General features: G+C 45.9%; 1 protein-coding gene across 1 annotated transcript in view; it reads left to right on the top strand.

The window, feature by feature from the left end:
- The first annotated feature begins 7,233 nt into the window (after positions 1-7,233).
- Positions 7,234-19,898, top strand: part of SLC22A4 (solute carrier family 22 member 4) — a 41,671-nt gene continuing 29,006 nt past the window's right edge. Inside the window, exon 1 of the mRNA XM_068980193.1 lies at positions 7,234-7,626. Coding sequence (XP_068836294.1) covers positions 7,234-7,626 — 393 coding nt within the window. The remainder of the gene's footprint in view (positions 7,627-19,898) is intronic.

Genomic DNA, 19,898 nt, shown 5'->3' with positions numbered 1-19,898 from the left:
GACCTAGTTCAGTTCAGTTCAGTCGCTCACTCATGTCTGACTCTTTGCGACCCCATGAATTGCAGCACGCCAGGCCTCCCTGTCCATTACCAACTCCCGGAGTTCACTCAGACTCATGTCCATTGAGTCAGTGATGCCATCCAGCCATCTCATCCTCTGTCGTCCCCTTCTCTTCCTGCCCCTAGTCCCTCCCAGCATCAGGGTCTTTTCCAATGAGTCACCTCTTTGCACGAGGTGGCCAAAGTATTGGAGTTTCAGCTTTAGCATCAGTCCTTCCAAAGAACACCCAGGACTGATCTCCTTTAGGATGGACTGGTTGGATCTCCTTGCAGTCCAAGGGGCTCTCAAGAGTCTTCTCCAACATCACAGTTCGAAAGCATCAATTCTTCAGTGCTCAGCTTTCTTCACAGTCCAACTCTCACATCCATACATGACCACTGGAAAAACCATAGCCTTGACTAGATGGACCTTTGTTGGCAAAGTAATGTCTTTGCTTTTTAATATGCTATCGAGGTTGGTCATAACTTTCCTTCCAAGGAGTAAGTGTCTTTTAATTGCATGGCTACAATCACCATCTGCAGTGATTTTGGAGCCCCACCCCCCAAAAAAAGTCTGATACTGTTTCCACTGTTTCCCCATTTATTTCCCATGAAGTGATGGGACCAGATGCCATGATCTTTTTCTGAATGTTGAGCTTTAAACCAACTCTTTTACTCTCCTCTTTCACTTTTATCAAGAGGCTTTTTAGTTCCTCTTCACTTTTTGCCATAAGAGTGGTATCATCAGCATATCTGAGGTTATTGATATTTCTCCCAGCAATCTCGATTCCAGCATGTGCTTCATCCAGCCCAGCATTTCATATAATGTACTCTTCATATAAGTTAAGTAAGCAGGGTGACAATATACAGCCTTGACGTACTTCTTTTCCAATTTGGAACCAGTCCATTGTTCCATGTCTGGTTCTAACTGTTGCTTCTTGACCTGCAAATATATTTCTCAGGAGGCAGGTTAGGTGGTCTGGTATTCCCATCTCTTTCAAAATTTTTCACATTTTGTTGTGATCAACACAGTCAAAGGCTTTGGTGTAGTCAATAAAGCAGAAGTAGATGTTTTTCTGGAATTCTCTTGCTTTTTCAATGATTCAACAGATGTTGGCAATTTGATCTCTGGTTCCTCTGCCTTTTCTAAATCCAGCTTGAACATCTGGAAGTTCATGGTTCATGTATTACTGAAGCCTGGCTTGGAGGATTTTGAGCATTACTTTACTAGACTATGAGATGAGTGCAATCGTGCGGTAGTTTGAGCATTCTTTGGCATTGCCTTTCTTTGGGATTGGAATGAAAAGTGACTTTTTCCAGTCCTGTGGCCACTGCTGAGTTTTCTAAATTTGCTGGCATATTGAATGCAGCACTTTCACAGCATCATCTTTTAGGATTTGAAATAGCTCAACTGGAATTCCATCACCTCCAATAGCTTTGGTTGTAGCGATGCTTCCTAAAACTCATTTGACTTCACATGCCAGGATGTCTGGCTCTAGGTGAGTGATCACACCATCGTGGTTATCTGGGTCATGAAGATCTTTTTTATATAGTTCTTCTGTGTATTCTTGCCACCTCTTCTTAATATCTTCTGCTTCTGTTAGATTCATACCATTTCTGTCCTTTATTATGCCCATCTTCGCATGAAATATTCCCTTTGTATCTCTAATTTTCTTGAAGAGATCTCTAGCCTTTCCCATTCTATTGTTTTCCTCTATTTCTTTACATTGATCACTAAGGAAGGCTTTCTTATCTCTCTGTGTTACTCTTTGGAACTCTGCATTGAAATGGGTTTATCTTTCCTTTTCTCCTTTGCCTTTTCTCTTCTTTTCTCAGCTACTTGTAAGGCCTCCTCAGACAACCATTTTGCCTTTTTACACTTCTTTTTCTTGGGGATGGTCTTGATCCCTGCCTCCTGTACAATGTCATGAACTTCCATCCATAGTTCTTCAGGCGTTCTGTCTATCAGACCTAATCCCTTGAATCTATTTATCGTTTCCACTGTATAATCATAAGTGATTTGATTTAGGTCATATCTGAATGGTCTAGTGGTTTTCCCTACTTTCTTCAAGTCTGAATTTGGCAATAAGGAGTTCATGATCTGAGTCACAGTCAGCTCCTGGTCTTGTTTTTGCTGACTGTATAGACAATCTCCATTTTGGCTGTGAAGAATATAATCAATCTGATTTCAGTATTGACCGTCTGGTGATGTCCATGTGTAGAGTCTTCTCCTGTGTTGTTGGAAGAGGGTGTTTGCTATGACCAGTATGTTCTTTTAGAAAACTGTTTGCCTTTGCACTGCTTCATTTTGGAGTCCAAGGCCGAATTTGCCTGTTACTCCAGGTATCTCTTGACTTCCTACTTTTGCATTCCAGTCCCCTATGATGAAAAGGGCATCTCTTTTGAGTGTTAGTTCTAGAAGGTCTTGTAGACCTTCATGCTGTTACTGCTGCTAAGTCGCTTCAGTCGTGTCCGACTCTGTGCAACCCCATAGACGGCAGCCCACCAGGCGCCCCCATCCCTGGGATTCTCCAGGCAAGAACACTGGAGTGGGTTGCCATTTCCTTCTCCAATGCATGAAAGTGAAAAGTGAAAGTGAAGTCGCTCAGTCGTGTCCGACTCTTAGCAACCCCATGGACTGCAGCCTACCAGGCTCCTCCATCCATGGGATTTTCCAGGCAAGAGTACTGGAGTGGGGTGCCATTGCCTTCTCCGTGTAGGTCTTCATAGAACCATTCAGATAATAGTATTACTTAACTTGTATGACAACCTCACCCCTAAAATCTAGAGCTAGTGATCAGAAGGCTGATGACAACTGCCACAACAGTAAATAGTATTTCCTTATCAATTTCCCAGATTCAGACCAGTTCACAAGCTCAGAAGCTATTGACTGAAAAGGAGGCCAAGTCTCTTTAAGAAATAACTCTTCTATAGTGCCATGTATATATGACAATTATTTCCTCAATTTTTCCCCACAAGGGATCTGTGACTGTCTCAGGCTACTCAGGCTGCTATAACAAAATACCACAGATTGAGGGGTTTAAACAATAGAAATTTATTTCCTCACAATTCTGAAGACTGGAAAGGCCAAGATCAACTGCTAATCAATTCAGTTCCTGGTGAGTCTTCTTCCTGGCTTGTAAATACCTCTCTGACATCCTTTTTTTATAAGGGCACTAATCCCATCATGAAAATCCCACCGTCATGATCTAAACCTAATTATTTCCCAAAGGCCCCATCTCTAACCACACCTCTATTCTGGAGGTTAGGGCTTTAACATATGAATTTTGAGAGGGTACAATCAGTCCATAGCTGTGGCCTTTTACCTGAATAACTCTGGCCTGAGGAGAGGGAAAGACCCAGCCTTTTTGGATACAGAGTATGAGCCGGCACTGATACCAAGGGACAGCAAGCAATACTAGGATCCCCTAGTTACACTTGGGGCTCATGAAAGCCAGGTGGTAAGTGGGGTTCTACTGCAAGCAAATGTGATGGATCCAAAGATCCACACTGGATCTTTCGTAGTTCCCTGGTCCCTAAGTGCGTAACTAGGATAGATACACTTAGCAGCTGGCAAGACCCTAACATTTACTACCTATTAAATAAGAGCAATTATGGCGAGAAGGACCAAATAGAAGCCTCTAACACACCCACATTCTTGACCAATTTATTTCATCAGAAGTAAAACCACCTCCTGGGAAGAAATGTAGAGATCCACACCAATAGAAGGTTTTCTTCTTCATATCCTTCAGTGAGGATAAAAATCTCTTCACTTTTATGTGGAATAAATAGCAGGACATATCACTGTCTTGCCCTGGGGTTATGTTAATTCTCCTGCTCTGTCACAATATAGTATTTAGTGACTTTGATTGTCTTGATATTCCATGGAACATCATGATGGTCTATGGAATTGATGTATTGATGTATTAATGACATAAAGATGGGAGATAAAAAGTATGATTGAGGGCTTTCAATGAAGTTGATTTTTTTACCTTTTTTGTTCCATAATGAGTTAAATGTATAAAAAGTAGACAAACTAGTGAAAAATGAATCCTTAGGGCTACTATTATAGCCAGACTTATTTCATCTATATCCTTGCCCACTTCTCTCATTCCATATGATTTTGAAGCTAACTGGTGAAGTTATTAGGGATCCAGTTGCCTGGAGCATGCCAGGCCATCCTCTGTAAGGTAAAGACAAGTTGTTGTACCTTGTACCCTCTACCACTAATAAAGGCATAGTGCTTGATGGGAATACTACTGTAACCCACTTAATGGGTATTTTGGAAGGCTCCCACTTTTGAGTGAAGCCCAGAGCAAGAGAGAGTGCTACAGAGTATCCAAGGTTCCTTCCCTGCCACTTGGACTATGTGACCCATGGGAATCAATAGCGCTAGAGATGTTCATGGTGATAACGATGCTGGCCAGAGTCTCTGATAAGCCCTAATAAAATAATTTCAATAAGATCTCTAGGATGCCAGAGCAAGGTCATGCCTTCTGCAGCAGAGAGCTATTTGCCTTTAGAAAAGCGGCTATTTAGCTATAGTAAAAACTGAGTACCTGGCAATGTGACATCAAGGGTCTATGCAACTAGAAATATCTAGTAAGAGCTGGGCATTGTCAAATTCTATCAAGTCATAAGATTAAGCAGGCACATCAGCAATCCATCATATAATAGAAATGGTAGGGTCAGGATCAGGACTGAGCAGGTCCATACAGCTCATGTAACTTAATGAACAGTGGCTCTAACTCCATGACACCTACACCTCAGCTCTACCAACACTTCTCAACTCAACCTATGGTTTTATGGGGGTTCTCTATAACCAACTGACAGAGGGAAGAAAATACTCAGCCCTGTCTCACAGATGCTATCAACCAAAAAACAAATTTTTACTGCAACATAGCCCCACTTAGGAGTGGCCCTAAAGGACAACGGTGAAGGGAAACTTTTCAATGGTCCAGGGATAAGTAGGATACTTGGGCATTCATTATGTATGGCAGGCAAAGTGGTTCAAGGTATGGATTTACATATACTCGTGGGTTGGGGCAAACTGTTTTGTCAAGTGATACCTGTTGACTCTCACATACGTGTACAGCCTGGAAGTACAGGGAAGTTGACCAATGGAGCCAGAACTAGTTTAAACCAAAAAAAAAAAAAAAGCCTCTTCATTTTCTATGGCCCTTTACTTCATTCTCTATGGCTGTTTAGGAGATCCCAGCAGGACTGAACTCCAATTATCCATAGAAATTAGGGTTGAGAAAAAGCTGAGGCAAGTGAAATGAGTGAGGTACTTGCCTCCGGTGCAAAATTTAAGAGGGTGCCAGGAAATTCAATAATCAAGATAAGTAACACTTTTAACACAGTATTTTAAAAAATCAAAACCAATATGAAACTCTATGAGGAACAAAGCTCCAAAATTTTAAGTAAAGATATGATCAGTTATTATTGATTTTTTCTTGGTCCTCAGGCTCGAGTCTTAGCATGACACTGTCACTGATCCTGGTGACTACCAATGACCAGTTCAATTACACAGTCTTGTGTTGGCCTTACCTCCTTTCCTGTTCACTCTCCCTGGTCCTTCATTCCTTTCCCTAGGATCACTACTATAAAGAAATGATCTCCACATACATTCTTATCTCAGGCTTTGATTTTTATTGGGGTTGAAGGGAGGATGAAATCTAAGCTAAGTAAGACAATGACGGCAAGAAATACTGTTCAAAGAAGGATACTTTTGAAAGGAAAGGAAAACACTTAATGAAACAGTGCTGTCCTGGCACATCCAGACATAAGGTCTTATTACACATAAGGAAACAGGTTCCAAGTGGATAGAAAGCCAGGCAAGACTACAGGTTATAAAAAATGGAGCAGAAATGCCTCCCACCTCTTAATCAGGGCCTGGACGCAAATGCATTTATATAAAATCTCCAAGAGGTGGGCCCTTCAGCCTGTCAATCCCTCCCACCTCAAGAGCCCCAGGACTCCCATTGCAGTCCCGGACTCGTTCACACAACAGCAGAGGGGCCTTAGGCCTGGACACTAGCAGACTGGTCCCTGCTCTGGCTCTCCTGCCAAATCTGGGCGACAAACTGAACCTTTTCCTCCTCCCTTCCTGCCTCCCTCTGTTCCCCGACTGGGAGCGGTCACTTCTGCAAACCAGAAGCTTCTGGCAGCCATCCTCGAGGAAGAGCCCCGGGGAATCAAAATCAGAGCCCAGGAGTGGTGACAGCTGGGTCTCCATTACCGTGCTCTCACAAAGGGTCAAGCTCCGCGTAGAATCTTCTCCAGAGGCCCCAACAGGATCCTGGGACCACCCGGTAGTCCCTGCTCCCCACCTCCCCTCAGTCCGAGCCTGTCTCTGACCAAGTGTGACCTCGAGCATCTCTTCGGGGCGCTGGCCTTGTTTCCCCCTATTCAAGGTGAGGCTGCGGGCTGTCCGGAAGCCGCCAGCAGGTGCCCGAATCCGGCAGCCCAGGACTGGGGGTTGGGAGCTCCGGGTCGGCGGGCGCGGGCGCGCTCCTGTCACCCCTGCGCCCGCAAGGGTTTCCCGGGAGCACGGGCTCCACGGACTCGCCCGTCCGCGCCCGGCCCGAGGCTCCCTGAGCTCAGACCCCGAGTTGGAAGCGGCAGCGGAGAGATCCGAGCCCCGGGCGAGGCCTGAGGCGACGGCGACAGGGAGGTCCGACCTCTCAGAGCCCTTGCTCTGCGGCCTCGACTCTGCCCTTAACGCTCGACTCTGCCCTTACACGCTGCCCAACCCGGCAGCCCGGGGCTGGGCGCTCAGCACTTAGGGGGCGCCGGGGCGAGCAGGGGCAAGGTAGGGGCGGCGCTGGAACTAGTCCTCTTTGTCCTGAGCCCGCGGCCAGCTGACCTCCTGGCCCCCGCCGGGTGGCCGCGGGCGGCGGGCGGAGCCGCCCCGAGCTCCACCCGGCCCCGTCCCGCCCCGCCCCGGCCGGGTGGGCGGTGTGGTCCCGAGTTTCTGCTTCCAGAAAGTGGCTTCCAGCTTTGCGTCCAGCTCGCAGCAACCTTCTCACGCCGGCAGCCCGTTTCCCAGGAAAGGCCCCGACCGCGTGCCCCGCCGTCCCTCAGCTTGCCGGGTCCGCGAGAACGTTGTGACGCCCACGCCCTGCACCGCGCGGCGCTGTTCCGGGAACGCGCTCTCATCACCCCACGTTGCCCACTGCAGAGCCGCGGGAGCATGCGGGATTACGACGAAGTGACCGCCTTCCTGGGCAAGTGGGGGCCTTTCCAGCGCCTCATCTTCTTCCTGCTCAGCGCCAGCATCATCCCCAACGGCTTCAACGGTATGTCAGTCGTGTTTCTGGCAGGGACCCCGGAACATCGCTGCTGGGTGCCGGACACCGCGAACCTGAGCAGCGCGTGGCGAAACCACAGTATCCCGATGCGGCTGCAGGACGGCCGCGAGGTGCCTCAGAGCTGCCGCCGCTACCGACTGGCTACAATCGTCAACTTCTCGGCGCTGGGGCTGGAGCCGGGGCGCGATGTGGACCTGGAGCAGCTGGAGCAGGAGGGTTGCCTGGATGGCTGGGAATTTAGCCAGGACATCTACCTGTCCACCATCGTCACCGAGGTGGGTGTGTGAGCGACCCTTAATCTGCATCAGTCCCCCTGGAGACACCCTAGCCGTGCCTCCCTCAGCGTCCCCAATTCCTCATCAGACCTGGCTAGCAGTCATCTGGGTTATACCTGTAACACAGGTGTGCAGCCCGAGGGCAGGACTCGCTTAGGATCATTCCTGGTCAGTTTGTCTAGTAGGGAGGGCATGAAGAACTGAGAAGGGAGGCATCTGTTAACTGCCTTTTTCTCTGGCAGTTTCACAAGAGGAGGTTGTTTCCCAAGAGCCTAGACTATCAACCCCAGGCTCCCCAGATATACAGACTGAGTCCAATTCCTGCCACAGGCATGAGAAGGGGTGTGGGGATGCTGCTGAGACCATGTGCAGACACAAAGAGTCTTATTGTTGGGCAGGGCATGGGCAGGTCTGGTCTGTTCCCTGGCCACAGACTTCTGGAAGCATCGGGGCTCTCCTGATCTGCTATACAACTATGGTAAGGCTTGGGTCCTGTCCTGAGGCTCTAATTTCTCCACAAAGGAGCAGGAGTCCTCCTGATACTGGTGGAGAGGAGGGAACTAGAGGAGGTATAAGCCTGGTTCCAAGGCACTCATGAAGGGACAGACTCACAGAGACAGTATAAGCACAGAGCTCAGGGGCTTCTCTGGCTTTGATCCCCTAACTGGGGCTCATAGTGCTTACCTGCCTTCTACCCACAGTCGGATCCTGAGGCATCTAAAAGTAGGGGTCAGCTCATCCCAGTTCCTGGAAGTGCAGTAAGCGTCTGGGCTAGAGCTGGCCCTACTAACTGCAGTCCTCCTCGACAGCTGGGTTCACCTATCTCTTTCCCCTTCTTTAATAGTTCTGTTCATCTCAGGATGTGAGGGGTGGGTAGGTAGCTGCTGGTTTACAAGTCCGTGGCTGTCCCTGTTACACTTGGCCCAAGTGGGCCTCTGGGAAAATACATCATTCCCCATCTCAGGATGCACAACATTACACACTCACAAACACACAACCGGATTTGCCTTTTTCAGCAGCTTTTCCCTTACTTGCTTTCTTTTTGGGTACTATAAAAAGTAGTATGTGAGTAAAATAAAAAGCAAAGGAGCACTAGTCATTGGGAGGAAGGAAGAGAGAAGCATGAAAGTGAGTAGGGTAGGTGATTCTCCCTAGAGAGGTGGTGGGATAAAGAGTTCTGGAGTCAGATAGGTAGACTGGTTCTGGCCCCACCCGTAAGCACTAGCCTTCAAATATTTGCATATTCATGTTTATGGCAGTATTATTCACAAAAGGTAAAAGCAACTCAAATATCAAGCAACAGAAAAATGGATAAATAAAATATGGTATATACACACAATGGAATAGTATTCAGCCTTCAAAGAGGAAGGAAATTCTGACACATGCTACAACATGAATGAACCTTGAAGATATTATGCCAAATGAAATAAGCTAGTCACAAAAAAAGACAGAGACTGTTTGATTTCACTTACATACTATATGAAGAGTAGTCAAACTCGTGGGAACAGAAAGTAGAATGGTAGTTGCCAGGGGCTGGGAGGGGAGGGAAATGGGGTGTTATTTAATAGATATAGAGTTTTGTTTTGGAAGTTGAAAAGAGTTCTGGAGATTGATTGCACAATAATGTGAATATATTTAATACTACTGAACTGTACACTTAAAAATTGTACATTTTATGTTGTGTGAATTTTATTACAGTTGTTAAAAATGAGGATCATAAGAATGCCCAGCTTATCTGAGTTGTTGAGAGGATTCAGTGAGATCATGTGCTATGCAACATCCCTTAGCACCAGCAAACGGGCATCACGGGTGGGTGGATGAGGAGCGGTAAGGGCAGGACCTCGTCATCTCTGGCTGGGCATCAGGGGCACTTGGGGAGCTGTTCTAAAGGCCAGGTTTCAGCCAGTACAATGGGTGATGAGACTTGCTGAAGGCAGAGCCCCTTTCCCAGGGTGGAATTCTAGGGCCAGAGAATAGGACACAGGTCTGAATCCACTGCCAGGGGAGAAACGCCCTCGTCTCCCTGACAAGAGCAAGTTGGGGACCCTGAGCAAGTTCTCTGCACCCCTCTGGCCCCACACTGGCAGAGGGATCATCCTCAGATGGTCTCTTCTTTATACCTCTGTATGGGATCTCCTGATGGGCATATCCTCTGGGACAGAGGAGCCCACCTGAACTGACCCCCTGAACCCTTCACAGGGAAGATAAGTCAGTCAGGGACCAAAGGAGGGCATGTTTTGCCATGCAAGTACTTTCCATGGGATGCCAGGAGGTGAGAACCTGGTATCTGAGTTGGGACCTGTGTGAGTGCATCTGTCTGGGTATATAGGTGTATAAGGTAATTTCCTTCCTCAAGGACTATTTGTGAAATGCAATTTATTTGTCCTGTTCAGAGCTAAGAATCACTTGAAAAAAACAAAACCTTATTTTGAAATAATTTTCATTTAGAGAAACGTTGCGAAAATAGTGCAGAGAATGTGCTGATCTCCAGGGGGCCTAGATTCAGGAGCAGGGCCACTGGACAAACGTTAGGGGTGAGTCTGGCTCCTGGCCAGAGTCTAGGCATGGGCTGGCCTTTGCCTCAAACGTGCCTTCTTCTCCCATGGAACATCATTAGGCAGACTTGACCCTCTTCGGTCCATGGGCTGGGAACGCTAGGCAGTCATCTCTGAGCCAGGGCGCACACTCCAATGGCTGAGAACACTAGGCAGTCATCTCTGAGCCAGGGCGCACACTCCAGAGGCCCTGGGCGGGGGAGGAGGCGGGGCTTGTTTGGTAAAGAGCAGCTTTCTGGGGCAGACCACCAGCGACCTGAGGCAGGGCTGCTGCTCCACCATGTCCATTGCTATCCTCTCCTTCAGCTGGAAGCATCCTCTAGGAACCCGTGCAGGAGACCCGGGTTCAATCCCTGGGTTGGGAAGATCCCCTGGAGAAGGAAATGGCAACCCACTGCAGTACTCTTGCCTGGAAAATTCCATGGATGGAGGAGCATGGTAGGCTACAGTCCATGGGGTCGCAAAGAGTCAGACACGACTAAGCGACTTCACTTTCACTTTTCATGCCCTTAACCATGATAGAATGTCCAAAGGGCCTGGGCCTCTGGAGGCACTAGCCTTGTGCTATCTTTCTTAGGACCTGGGATTAGGGCTTGCACAAAATAGGACACCCACAGCTCAAAGGTATAAAATAGGAACAAAGGAGCCTTATCCTTTGCTAACAGGGTGCTTACGGGAGGCACTAGGAGCAGTGAGAGAGGGAACGATGAGACCAGAATGAGCTTAGCATCTGACAACTACTTGGGACCCCATATGGCAGCTCAAAGGGATGTACCTCCTTTGAGCCTCCACCAAAGCTGAAGAGTTTGAGCAAGAAGCAGGTTTAGGCTGTTTTCTTTCCATCAGACTTACAGGCTGCCCTGGAATACTGCTGGCTAGAGTGAGACTGGCAGCTTGGTTGTCGGGACAGCCTGAATATCAGACCTGCCCTCTGGCAGATTCCAAAGGGGATAAAGTGGAAACCTCAGCCTCCAGCCAACACCAACAGACTTTTATTTCCAGGCAGTGCTGCAGAAAGAGAACAGTACAGGAGACTGGGGGCCTTTTCCTAGCTGTGGCCTGCGTTTGCTTCCCTGTTTATCAGCTGCCTCATGCCAAACAGTTTGTCTGTTGCCTCTAAGTTCTGTTCCTCTAACAAAGGCCACCAGGATCTCAGAACGTCCCTTCGTCCAGAGGCTGCTTCACCCAAGCCTCCTGCCAAGTTTCTGGATAAAGATTTTGTCCATCTCTCCTGGTGGGCAGCAGAGCCCTCACACTTTGTCCAAGAGATAGGGTGGTATATTGACCAAAACAAGCCTTGTCAGAGCTGGCCAGAGGAGCTGTAAATGCCTTGGGCCTGTGAAGGGACTGTAATTTCTTCTTTGTGACAGGCTGTTTGTGTGTGCTAAGTTAGTTCAGTTGTGTCTGACTCTTTTTGACCCTATGGAGTGTAGCCTGCCAGGCTCCTCTGTCCATGGGATTCTCCAGGCAAGAATACTGAAGTGGGTTGCCATGCCCTCCTCCAGGGGATCTTCCTGACCCAGGGATCGAACCCATGTCTCTTATGTCTCCTGCATTGGCAGGTGGGTTCTTCCAGGCTAATGCAGGCCTGCCTTGTTATCTGAAGCCTTGGTATAGTTTTAAGCATGTCTCTAGAGTCCAAAAAAATATATAAACAAATAAAATAGCAGGGATCTCCATTTGAAGTAGAAAGAATAGAGCCTCTGGGGAAAGGCTCTGTTGACTCACATATCCCAACAATTGACACAGACAGTCCAAGGCTGGTGGTGCCTGGTCTGTGTTTACAGGACTGGAAACAGGACTGAGTGCCCCTTCTTCTTCCCTCAGGCCCCTCCATTCCCATCCCTACCATCCCACTTAAACTCCCTGGGTCTTTGGCTTTGGCTCCACCTCTGATGACCAGAGAACTCTTCACCAATGCCTCTCCACCTGTGGGTGCTTTTTCTTTACATCTAATATAAAAGAAGAAAGATCCTGAGATTTTTAAGAGTTAGCTTCTGAGCTCCAAGTGCAGAGGCTTAATTCCTGGTGCGTGCAGCCAGGAGATGGGGGATCCCATCCTCCACTCAGTCCATACTCCTGTAGTGGCGCCTCTACTCTAGTGTCCACAGCCTGACAAGACAGGGGCCCTGGATGCCCTTATCCCAGTTTGTTGTAGAGTGGAGATTCCATGCCAAGAGAGGCAAGCCAAAAAGGATACTACCACCTCCAACCAGTGTCTAACTCAGAGGGCACTTTCCCTTACCCCAGCCTGAGCAGGGGCTCAGATATTTTCCCCCAGGAGAAGAAGTAGTCCATAACAATAGAGAGCTCTGAAGCTGTCCCCACAGGAAATAACTTCATTTCACACAGGATGTACAAAAGTTGAAGCCTGAGAGTGCACTTTAAAACAACAGAAATCGTGGTGGTAAACAATTATGAGGAGACTGGTAGCTCCATTAGAGCAACAAGCTAACCCATAGGGCAGCTAGATTACCGGAGAGAACCAGAATACGAGACAGCTCAGAGCAACACTCCTGGAGTCAGAACAAACCTCACAGACTTGCCTCAAAACTGCTCCTTCAAAGGGGCTTGAATTTAATTGAACTAGTCTGTGGCATGTTTTGTGCCCCAGCGCACACTAAAGGAATGATATAGCAATTGGTGGAGCCTGACAGCTAGGTTGGATGGCATCACTGACTCAGTGGACATGAGTTTAAGCAAACTCAGGGAGATAGTGAAGGACAGGGAGGCCTGGCACGCTGCAGTTCATGGGGTTGCAAAGAGCCGGACACGACTTAGCGACAGAACAACAACAGCTAGGTGTGATATCAGCAGAGGGAGACAGCTTGATAGAAAAAATGGGGAAAGAGACAGTCAAAAAGAGCCCTGCTAAATCCATTGTTCTCCCAAGGTGACTGCACACATGCCTAAGGCTGTGTCCTCTGAAGAGCAACACCAGAGGCTTCACACTGCAGGGGAAATAGTCTTTAATAAGAGTCCAGCCAAGTCATTAAACAAACAAAAAAGCAAACAAAAACAAAGACAGGTACCCCTGGTGTGTGTCGGGGTGAGAAGGGATGTGGGGCAGAAAATTCAATGCTCAGAGTTTCTACAATGTATTTTCTGAAATGTCCAGTTTTTAACCAAAAATTACAAGACATACAAAGAAACAGGAAAACATGACCCACACTCAGGAAAAAAGTAGGAAACAGAAATTGCCCGAAAGGGCCTAGATGTCAGATTTAACAAAAACTTAAAAGCAGCATTATAAGTATTGTCAAAGAACTAAAGGAATTCATGCTTAGAAAGTAAAAGAAGAAAAAAAAAAAAAAAGAAGAAAGTAAAAGAAGGTACAATGACAGTGTCTCATCAAATACAGAATACCAATTAAGATATTAAAATGAAAGTTATATAAAAAAGAATCAAATAAAGGTTCTGTAATTGAAATAAACAGTAGCTGAAATTTAAAAGTTCACTAGAGAGCCTTACTAGTAACTTTGAATAGACAGAAGAAAGAATCAGCAAATGTGAAGACAGAGAACTAGAAATTATGTAATCCAAAAAAACAGGAAAAAAAAGAGTGAAGAAAAATGAACAAGTTCTGAAAGCAATGCGGAACATTGTTAACCAGACTAATGTGCATTAAGGGAACACTAGAAGAGAGGAGAGAAAGAAGGGGAAAAAAAGATAGTGAAGGAAATAACGACTGAAAACTTACCAAATATTAAAAACATTAATCTACACAGTTCAGCGGCTCAATTCCAAGAAGAAACAAAAAGATTTTTGCACACAGGCAAATCATGGTAAGATTACTTAAAATCAAACACCAAGGGAAATTTTTGAAAACAGTAAGAAAAATAGAACACATACAAGGGAGCCCTAATAAGATTTACATTTGACTTGTCATAAGAAAGAAAGGAGGGGACTTCCCAGGTGGTCCGGTGGTTGAGAATCTGCCTGCCAATGCAGCGTCCATGGGTTTGATCCTTGGTCCAGGAAGATTCCACATGCTGAGGGGCAACGAAGCCCAAGCACCGCAACTACTGAAGCCCACACACCCTAGAGCCTGCACTCCACAGCTAGAGAAGCCACTGCAAGAAGCCTGCGCTTCACAACTAAAGAGTAATCCCCACTCGCTGCAACTATGAAAGCCTGTGCAAGGCAAGAAAGACCCAGTGCTGCCATAAGCAAATACATTTTAAAAAAGAAACAAAGGAGGCCAAAGCCAGGGGGATAACATATTTAAACTGCTAAAAGAAAAAGCACATCAACCAAAAATCTTATTAATGTAACGAGCAAAACTATCTTTTAAAACTGAAATAGATATTCTCTCTCTCACACACACACACACATAAGAGAATTTTTGACTAGCAGTGCTACCTTACAAGAAATACTAAAGAATGTTCTTCAGGAATAATTATTTTTCTAAAGCACAACTTATTCTTTGAAAACTACAAAGCATCTTTGAAAGAAGTGAAAATCTAAATAAATGAAAAGATATCTCATGTTCTGTTCATGAAGCAGAAGGTAATATTGTCAAGATGGCAACTCCCCAAACTGATCTACAGATTCAACACAAAACAGATTCAATATTGTTAAGTCATTAGGAAAATCACAACCACAATCAAGTCAAAACCATAATGAAATACTGCTTAATACCTCCTTGGGATGGTTAAAATTAAAAAGATATACAATACGTTGATAGGAATATGGAAAAATTGAAACATTTGTTCATTACTGTTTTTATACAATGATACAGCCACTTTAGAAATACCCAAGAGAAATGAGAACATATATCCTTGCAATATCTTGTATACAAAAGTTTATAACAGCTTTATTCATAATAGCCAAAAAGTAGAAACAACTCAAATGTCTACCAACTGCTAAATGGCTAAATAAAAGGTGGTATATCCAAACAGTGGAATATTATTCAACCATAAAAAGGAATAAACTACTGATACTTAGTACTTGAACGAAGTACTGATACTTAGAACATGGATGAACCTTGAAAACATGCTACCTGAAAGAAGCCAGTCACAAAAGATTGCATATTGTATTATTCCATTTATATTAAATGTCCAGTGTAAACCCATCTAACATTGTTCAAAATAGAGTAGCCCCTGTCAAGGGCCACTATCAAGTCTCTTTCAGACACCCAAGGACTGGAAAATTACTGAAGACAAGAAGTTACAGATTCTCAGAAAAAAACAAAAACAAAAAACACAGCCTATTGAAGCACAGCTAGCCCAGATGCAACTGTGGACCAGAAAAGATACGAACCCACCACCCCTTTCCTGCACCTTGCCCTTTTAACTCAATAAAAGACTCAAACCCCCACCACTGGGGGCTGGCAACCACTCTATGCATCTGGCCCTTTCCTCCCTTGGAAAGGAAATAAAAACTCTCTTTTCTTTTCTTGTTAATATTTCTGTGAATTCTTTCACAATCCGTGTCGGCTCACCCAACACCCAGAATAGGCAAATCCAAAGAGACTGAGTGTATGTTAGTGATTGCCAAGGCTGGGAAAAGAGAATTGGAAGTGACTGCTAATGGGCATGGGGTTTCTTTCAGGGGTGATGAAACTGTTCTAAAATTAGATAATACTGATGATTGCACAACTCTGTGAATATAGTAAATTATGAATGAATTATACACATATACACTGAATTATACACATAAGAATGAATTTTATGGTATGTAAATTATATCTCAATAAAGCTCTTATCAATTCAGTTCAGTCGCTCAGTTGTGTCCAGCTCTTTGCGACCCCATGAACCACAGCACACCAGGCCTCCCTGTCCATCACCGACTCCTGGAGTCCACCCAAACTCATGTCCATTGAGTCGGTGATGCCATCCAGCCATCTCATCCTCGGTCGTCCCCTTCCCCTCCTGCCCTCAATCTTTCCCAGCACAGGGTCTTTCCCAGTGAGTCAGCTCTTCGCATCAGGTGGCCAAAGTATTGGAGTTTCAGCCTTAACATCAGTCCTTCCAATGAACACCCAGGACTGATCTCCTTTAGGATGGACTGGTTGGATCTCCTTGCAGTCCAAGGGACTCTCAAGAGTCTTCTCCAACACCACAGTTCAAAAGCATCAATTCTTCGGCGCTCAGCTTTCTTTATAGTCCAACTCTCATGTCCATACACAACCACTGGGAAAACCATAGCCTTGACTAGACGGACCTTTGTTGGCAATGTCTCTGGTTTTTAATATGCTGTCATATTAAAAGTTGGTCATAACTTTCTTTCCAAGGAGTAAGCGTCTTTTAATTTCATTGCTGCAATTGCCATCTGCAGTGATTTTGGAGCCCAGAGAAATAAAGTCAGCCACAGTTTCCACTGCTTCCCCATCTATCTGCCATGAAGTGATGGGACCGGATACCATGATCTTAGTTTTCTGAATGTTAGCTTTAAGCCAACTTTTTCACTCTCTTCTTTCACTTTCATCAAGAGGCTCTTTAGTTCTTCTTCACTTTCTGCCATAAGGGTGGTGTCATCTGCATATCTGAGGTTATTGATATTTCTCCCAGCAATCTTGATTCCAGCTTGTGCTTCCTCCAGCCCAGCATTTCTCATGATGTACTCTGCATATAAGTTAAATAAGCAGGGTGACAATAGACAGCCTTGACGTACTCCTCTTCCTATTTGGAACCAGTCTGTTGTTCCATGTCCGGTTCTAACTTGCTTCCTGACCTGCAAACAGGTTTCTCAAGAGGCAAGTCAGGTGGTCTGTTATTCCCATCTCTTTCAGAATTTTCCACAGTTTATTGTGATCCACACAATCAAAGGCTTTGGCATAGTCCATAAAGCAGAAATAGATGTTTTTTCTGGAACTCTCTTGCTTTTTCATAAATGAAAAGAATTAAATAGCAAACTTTCCCCACCACTCCATGGTCAGTATATTTCTAGCTTTAAGTTTACAACTAAGTTATAAAGAAGAAATTGTGGATGGAGGTATATACTATTATTAACTAACTACTACTTCCTCTTTCCCCTCACAGAATGAAAAATAAGAGAACACAGAAATTCTTTCTTAAATGAACTATTGCTAGTTTTTCATTCACAGCTGTCTCTGAGATTGAAGTTCATTTATAAAGGGATTTTACACCTTGTGATGAAAACTTTTCTGGTTTTTAGTCATTGAATAGAAAGTTCTCATTTCTAACAATCTCTTCTGCCTAGTCAGATTTAAGTACAACCCGCTTTGCTTATTCATTAATGCTGTTTATAAAAGGCATGAGATTAGTAGAAAGGGAACTACCCTTCAACGAGGTCTGTAATGTGTCAGACACTGTCAGACACTCTACTTACATTTCCCGTCCAATGCTCACAACAGCTTTGGGAGGGAGTACTATTGTCACCTCTTTGAAGATGAGAAAGCAGGCTAACAGGGGTGAATGAGTGGCCCAAAGTCTCACAGTTAGAAATGGCAGAACCCAAGACAGCCTGTACTCTTTGCTCAGCTGCCTTCCAGAGTTCTCAGTTCTATGTAGTCACAGGGATACTCTTATCTTTATGACCCTTTATGGCTTTGGTAAAGGCTAAAATTACTAGACTTTGGCTACTTGCAGAGTTCAAGGTTGAGGGTGGTTTTCAAAGGACTGTGTGATACCACACATTTCCAAACTAGTTTTCCATTATTCCTAACTGTTCAACATTTGTTCATCAACAATTTGTTAAGCATCTGCACGTGCCTAGCCTTGTACACTTCAGTTAACTAAAATGATTACATGAATGTGTTCAGGTTTTAGAACTCTCTCCATCTGGAGGAGGTTGAACAGGGAGGGAGGTGCCTCTCTTCCTGTCCTGCTGGAGAGCAAGGACACGATGGCCGAGAACATCCCACCCAGGATGGCTGGGCCCATGCGTGCACATGTGCACACCTGATCTGTCCTGTAAAGCAAGCTTGACCTTCAGCTTCATGGAGGCAGTGACCACGTCTGCTTTGTGCCCCTTCGGAATCTGGCCCAGAGCAGGTGCTCAATGCCTATTGAATAAATGATTAAGCAGTTCCTTTTACCAGTCCTTCCCTTGTGGCTCAGCTGGTAAAGAGTCTGCCTGCAATGCTGGAGACCTGGGTTCGATCGCTGGGTTGGGAAGATCCCCGGGAGAAGGGAAAGGCTACCCACTCCAGTATTCTGGCCTAGAGAATTCCATGGACTATACAGTGCATGGGGTCACAAAGAGTCGGACATGACTGAGTGACTTTAGCCTCGCTTTACCAGTCCAGCAGAACTTGGGCTAGTCACTTCACTGCTGTGTGCCTTCATTTGCTCATTTGTAAAATGGGGATAAAGGGAATACCTATTTTCAGATGGCAACTTTGAGATCCCATGAATGATGCAAGGCACACAGTGAGCAATCCATACACTGTGCTTGTCCTTTCTGCTATTACTGTTGAGGGCATGAGATGCGTGTTCTTCCAGGTCAAGTGTCCTCATGTCATCTATTCCCTTGGGACCTGGTTTTTTGTTCTTTAAGGCTACATGACCCAGTCAAATGGGGAATATTGGTCTAAGACCTGGAGGATGAGACAGACACAGTAATCCTATGAGAGTATATCCAGTGCCTCAACCATGCACAGTGTGGGACATTCCACTCTTTGTCCAGAGTGCATGTGGGAGTGTGGGTTATGTTTCAGAAATGGTAGTGTTTGACCTGAGGGCATAGCTCCAGGCCAATGCCAGGCAGCCTCTCACCAGGCCATCAGCCATTCGTCTCTAAGCTGACCTTGTGTATGTATGTTTGTGTGTGTATGTGTGTACACACGTGTGCAGAGACCCACAGGATACTTCTATCTCATCAAGGAAAAGACCATCTCCCACTGGTCCTGCCATGTCATTGTCAACCACAGGGAGTTCCCTGGGACCTGACAATTGAGGCCCTAAGATACACCCCTAAAAGCCCAAGGGGCTGGGGCAGGCAGGGCCTGGCCTTCTCAAGAATGGCCCCATAGAGAAAAGGGTCCCCCTACAGGCTGGCAGCTGATGTATTGGAACACCAGTCCCGTGAGCTGAAGCCAATATTTTATCCACCAATTTTGTATCCTGTTACCAGGCCTCTTGCAACTTTCAAAGAGACTCTTTGGGTACAATGACTCCCCAAGAGGGAACCCAGCCTTAGAAACAACCATAAGTAGCATGAGGTCCAGCTGCCCTCCTCTACCACATGTGAGCAGAGACAGACAGCGCTCTCTACCAAAGACAGACAGCACCCCCACGGGCCTGGGGCAGGTGCTGCTGTGTGCACACGGCCACCTTCTGTGCTGCGATGCTGATGGCTGCGGGGGCGCCTCTTCAGGGAGGGAAGGGGGACCTAGAGCAATGGGGAGCTGGCCCCTGCCTCACCTTTCTCAGAACCCAGTTCACAATTCCTTTCCTTGCTGCATTCCCCAAACAGACCAGGCTTGACTCACCATCAGGGCCAGCTTGATGGGCATCAATCCCTGCAGTCACCTAGGGCCCCACATTTATTTTTAATGCTCTGCTATTGACATCTTGAAATTCTTAATCATTTTGAACAAGGGATCCTATATTTTCCAGTTACACTGGGCCTGAAACTTAGGGAGCCAGTTCTGTTTACTGTTTTGCTCATGCAAGGCCTGCCATCTGACAGCTGTCCTCCTTCCTTTCTGTCTCTTAAGTCCTATCTATGCTGCCCAAAGGCAACGTCCTGATAGAAAAATGTTTTTAAAACCGCAAAGGAGAGCACGTTATCTTGGGAAGAGCTTTTCTG

This window comes from Capricornis sumatraensis, chromosome 9 (genome assembly GCF_032405125.1).
Source record: "Capricornis sumatraensis isolate serow.1 chromosome 9, serow.2, whole genome shotgun sequence".
Lineage (NCBI taxonomy): Eukaryota > Metazoa > Chordata > Mammalia > Artiodactyla > Bovidae > Capricornis > Capricornis sumatraensis.
This window is presented reverse-complemented; position numbering and strand designations above follow the sequence as displayed.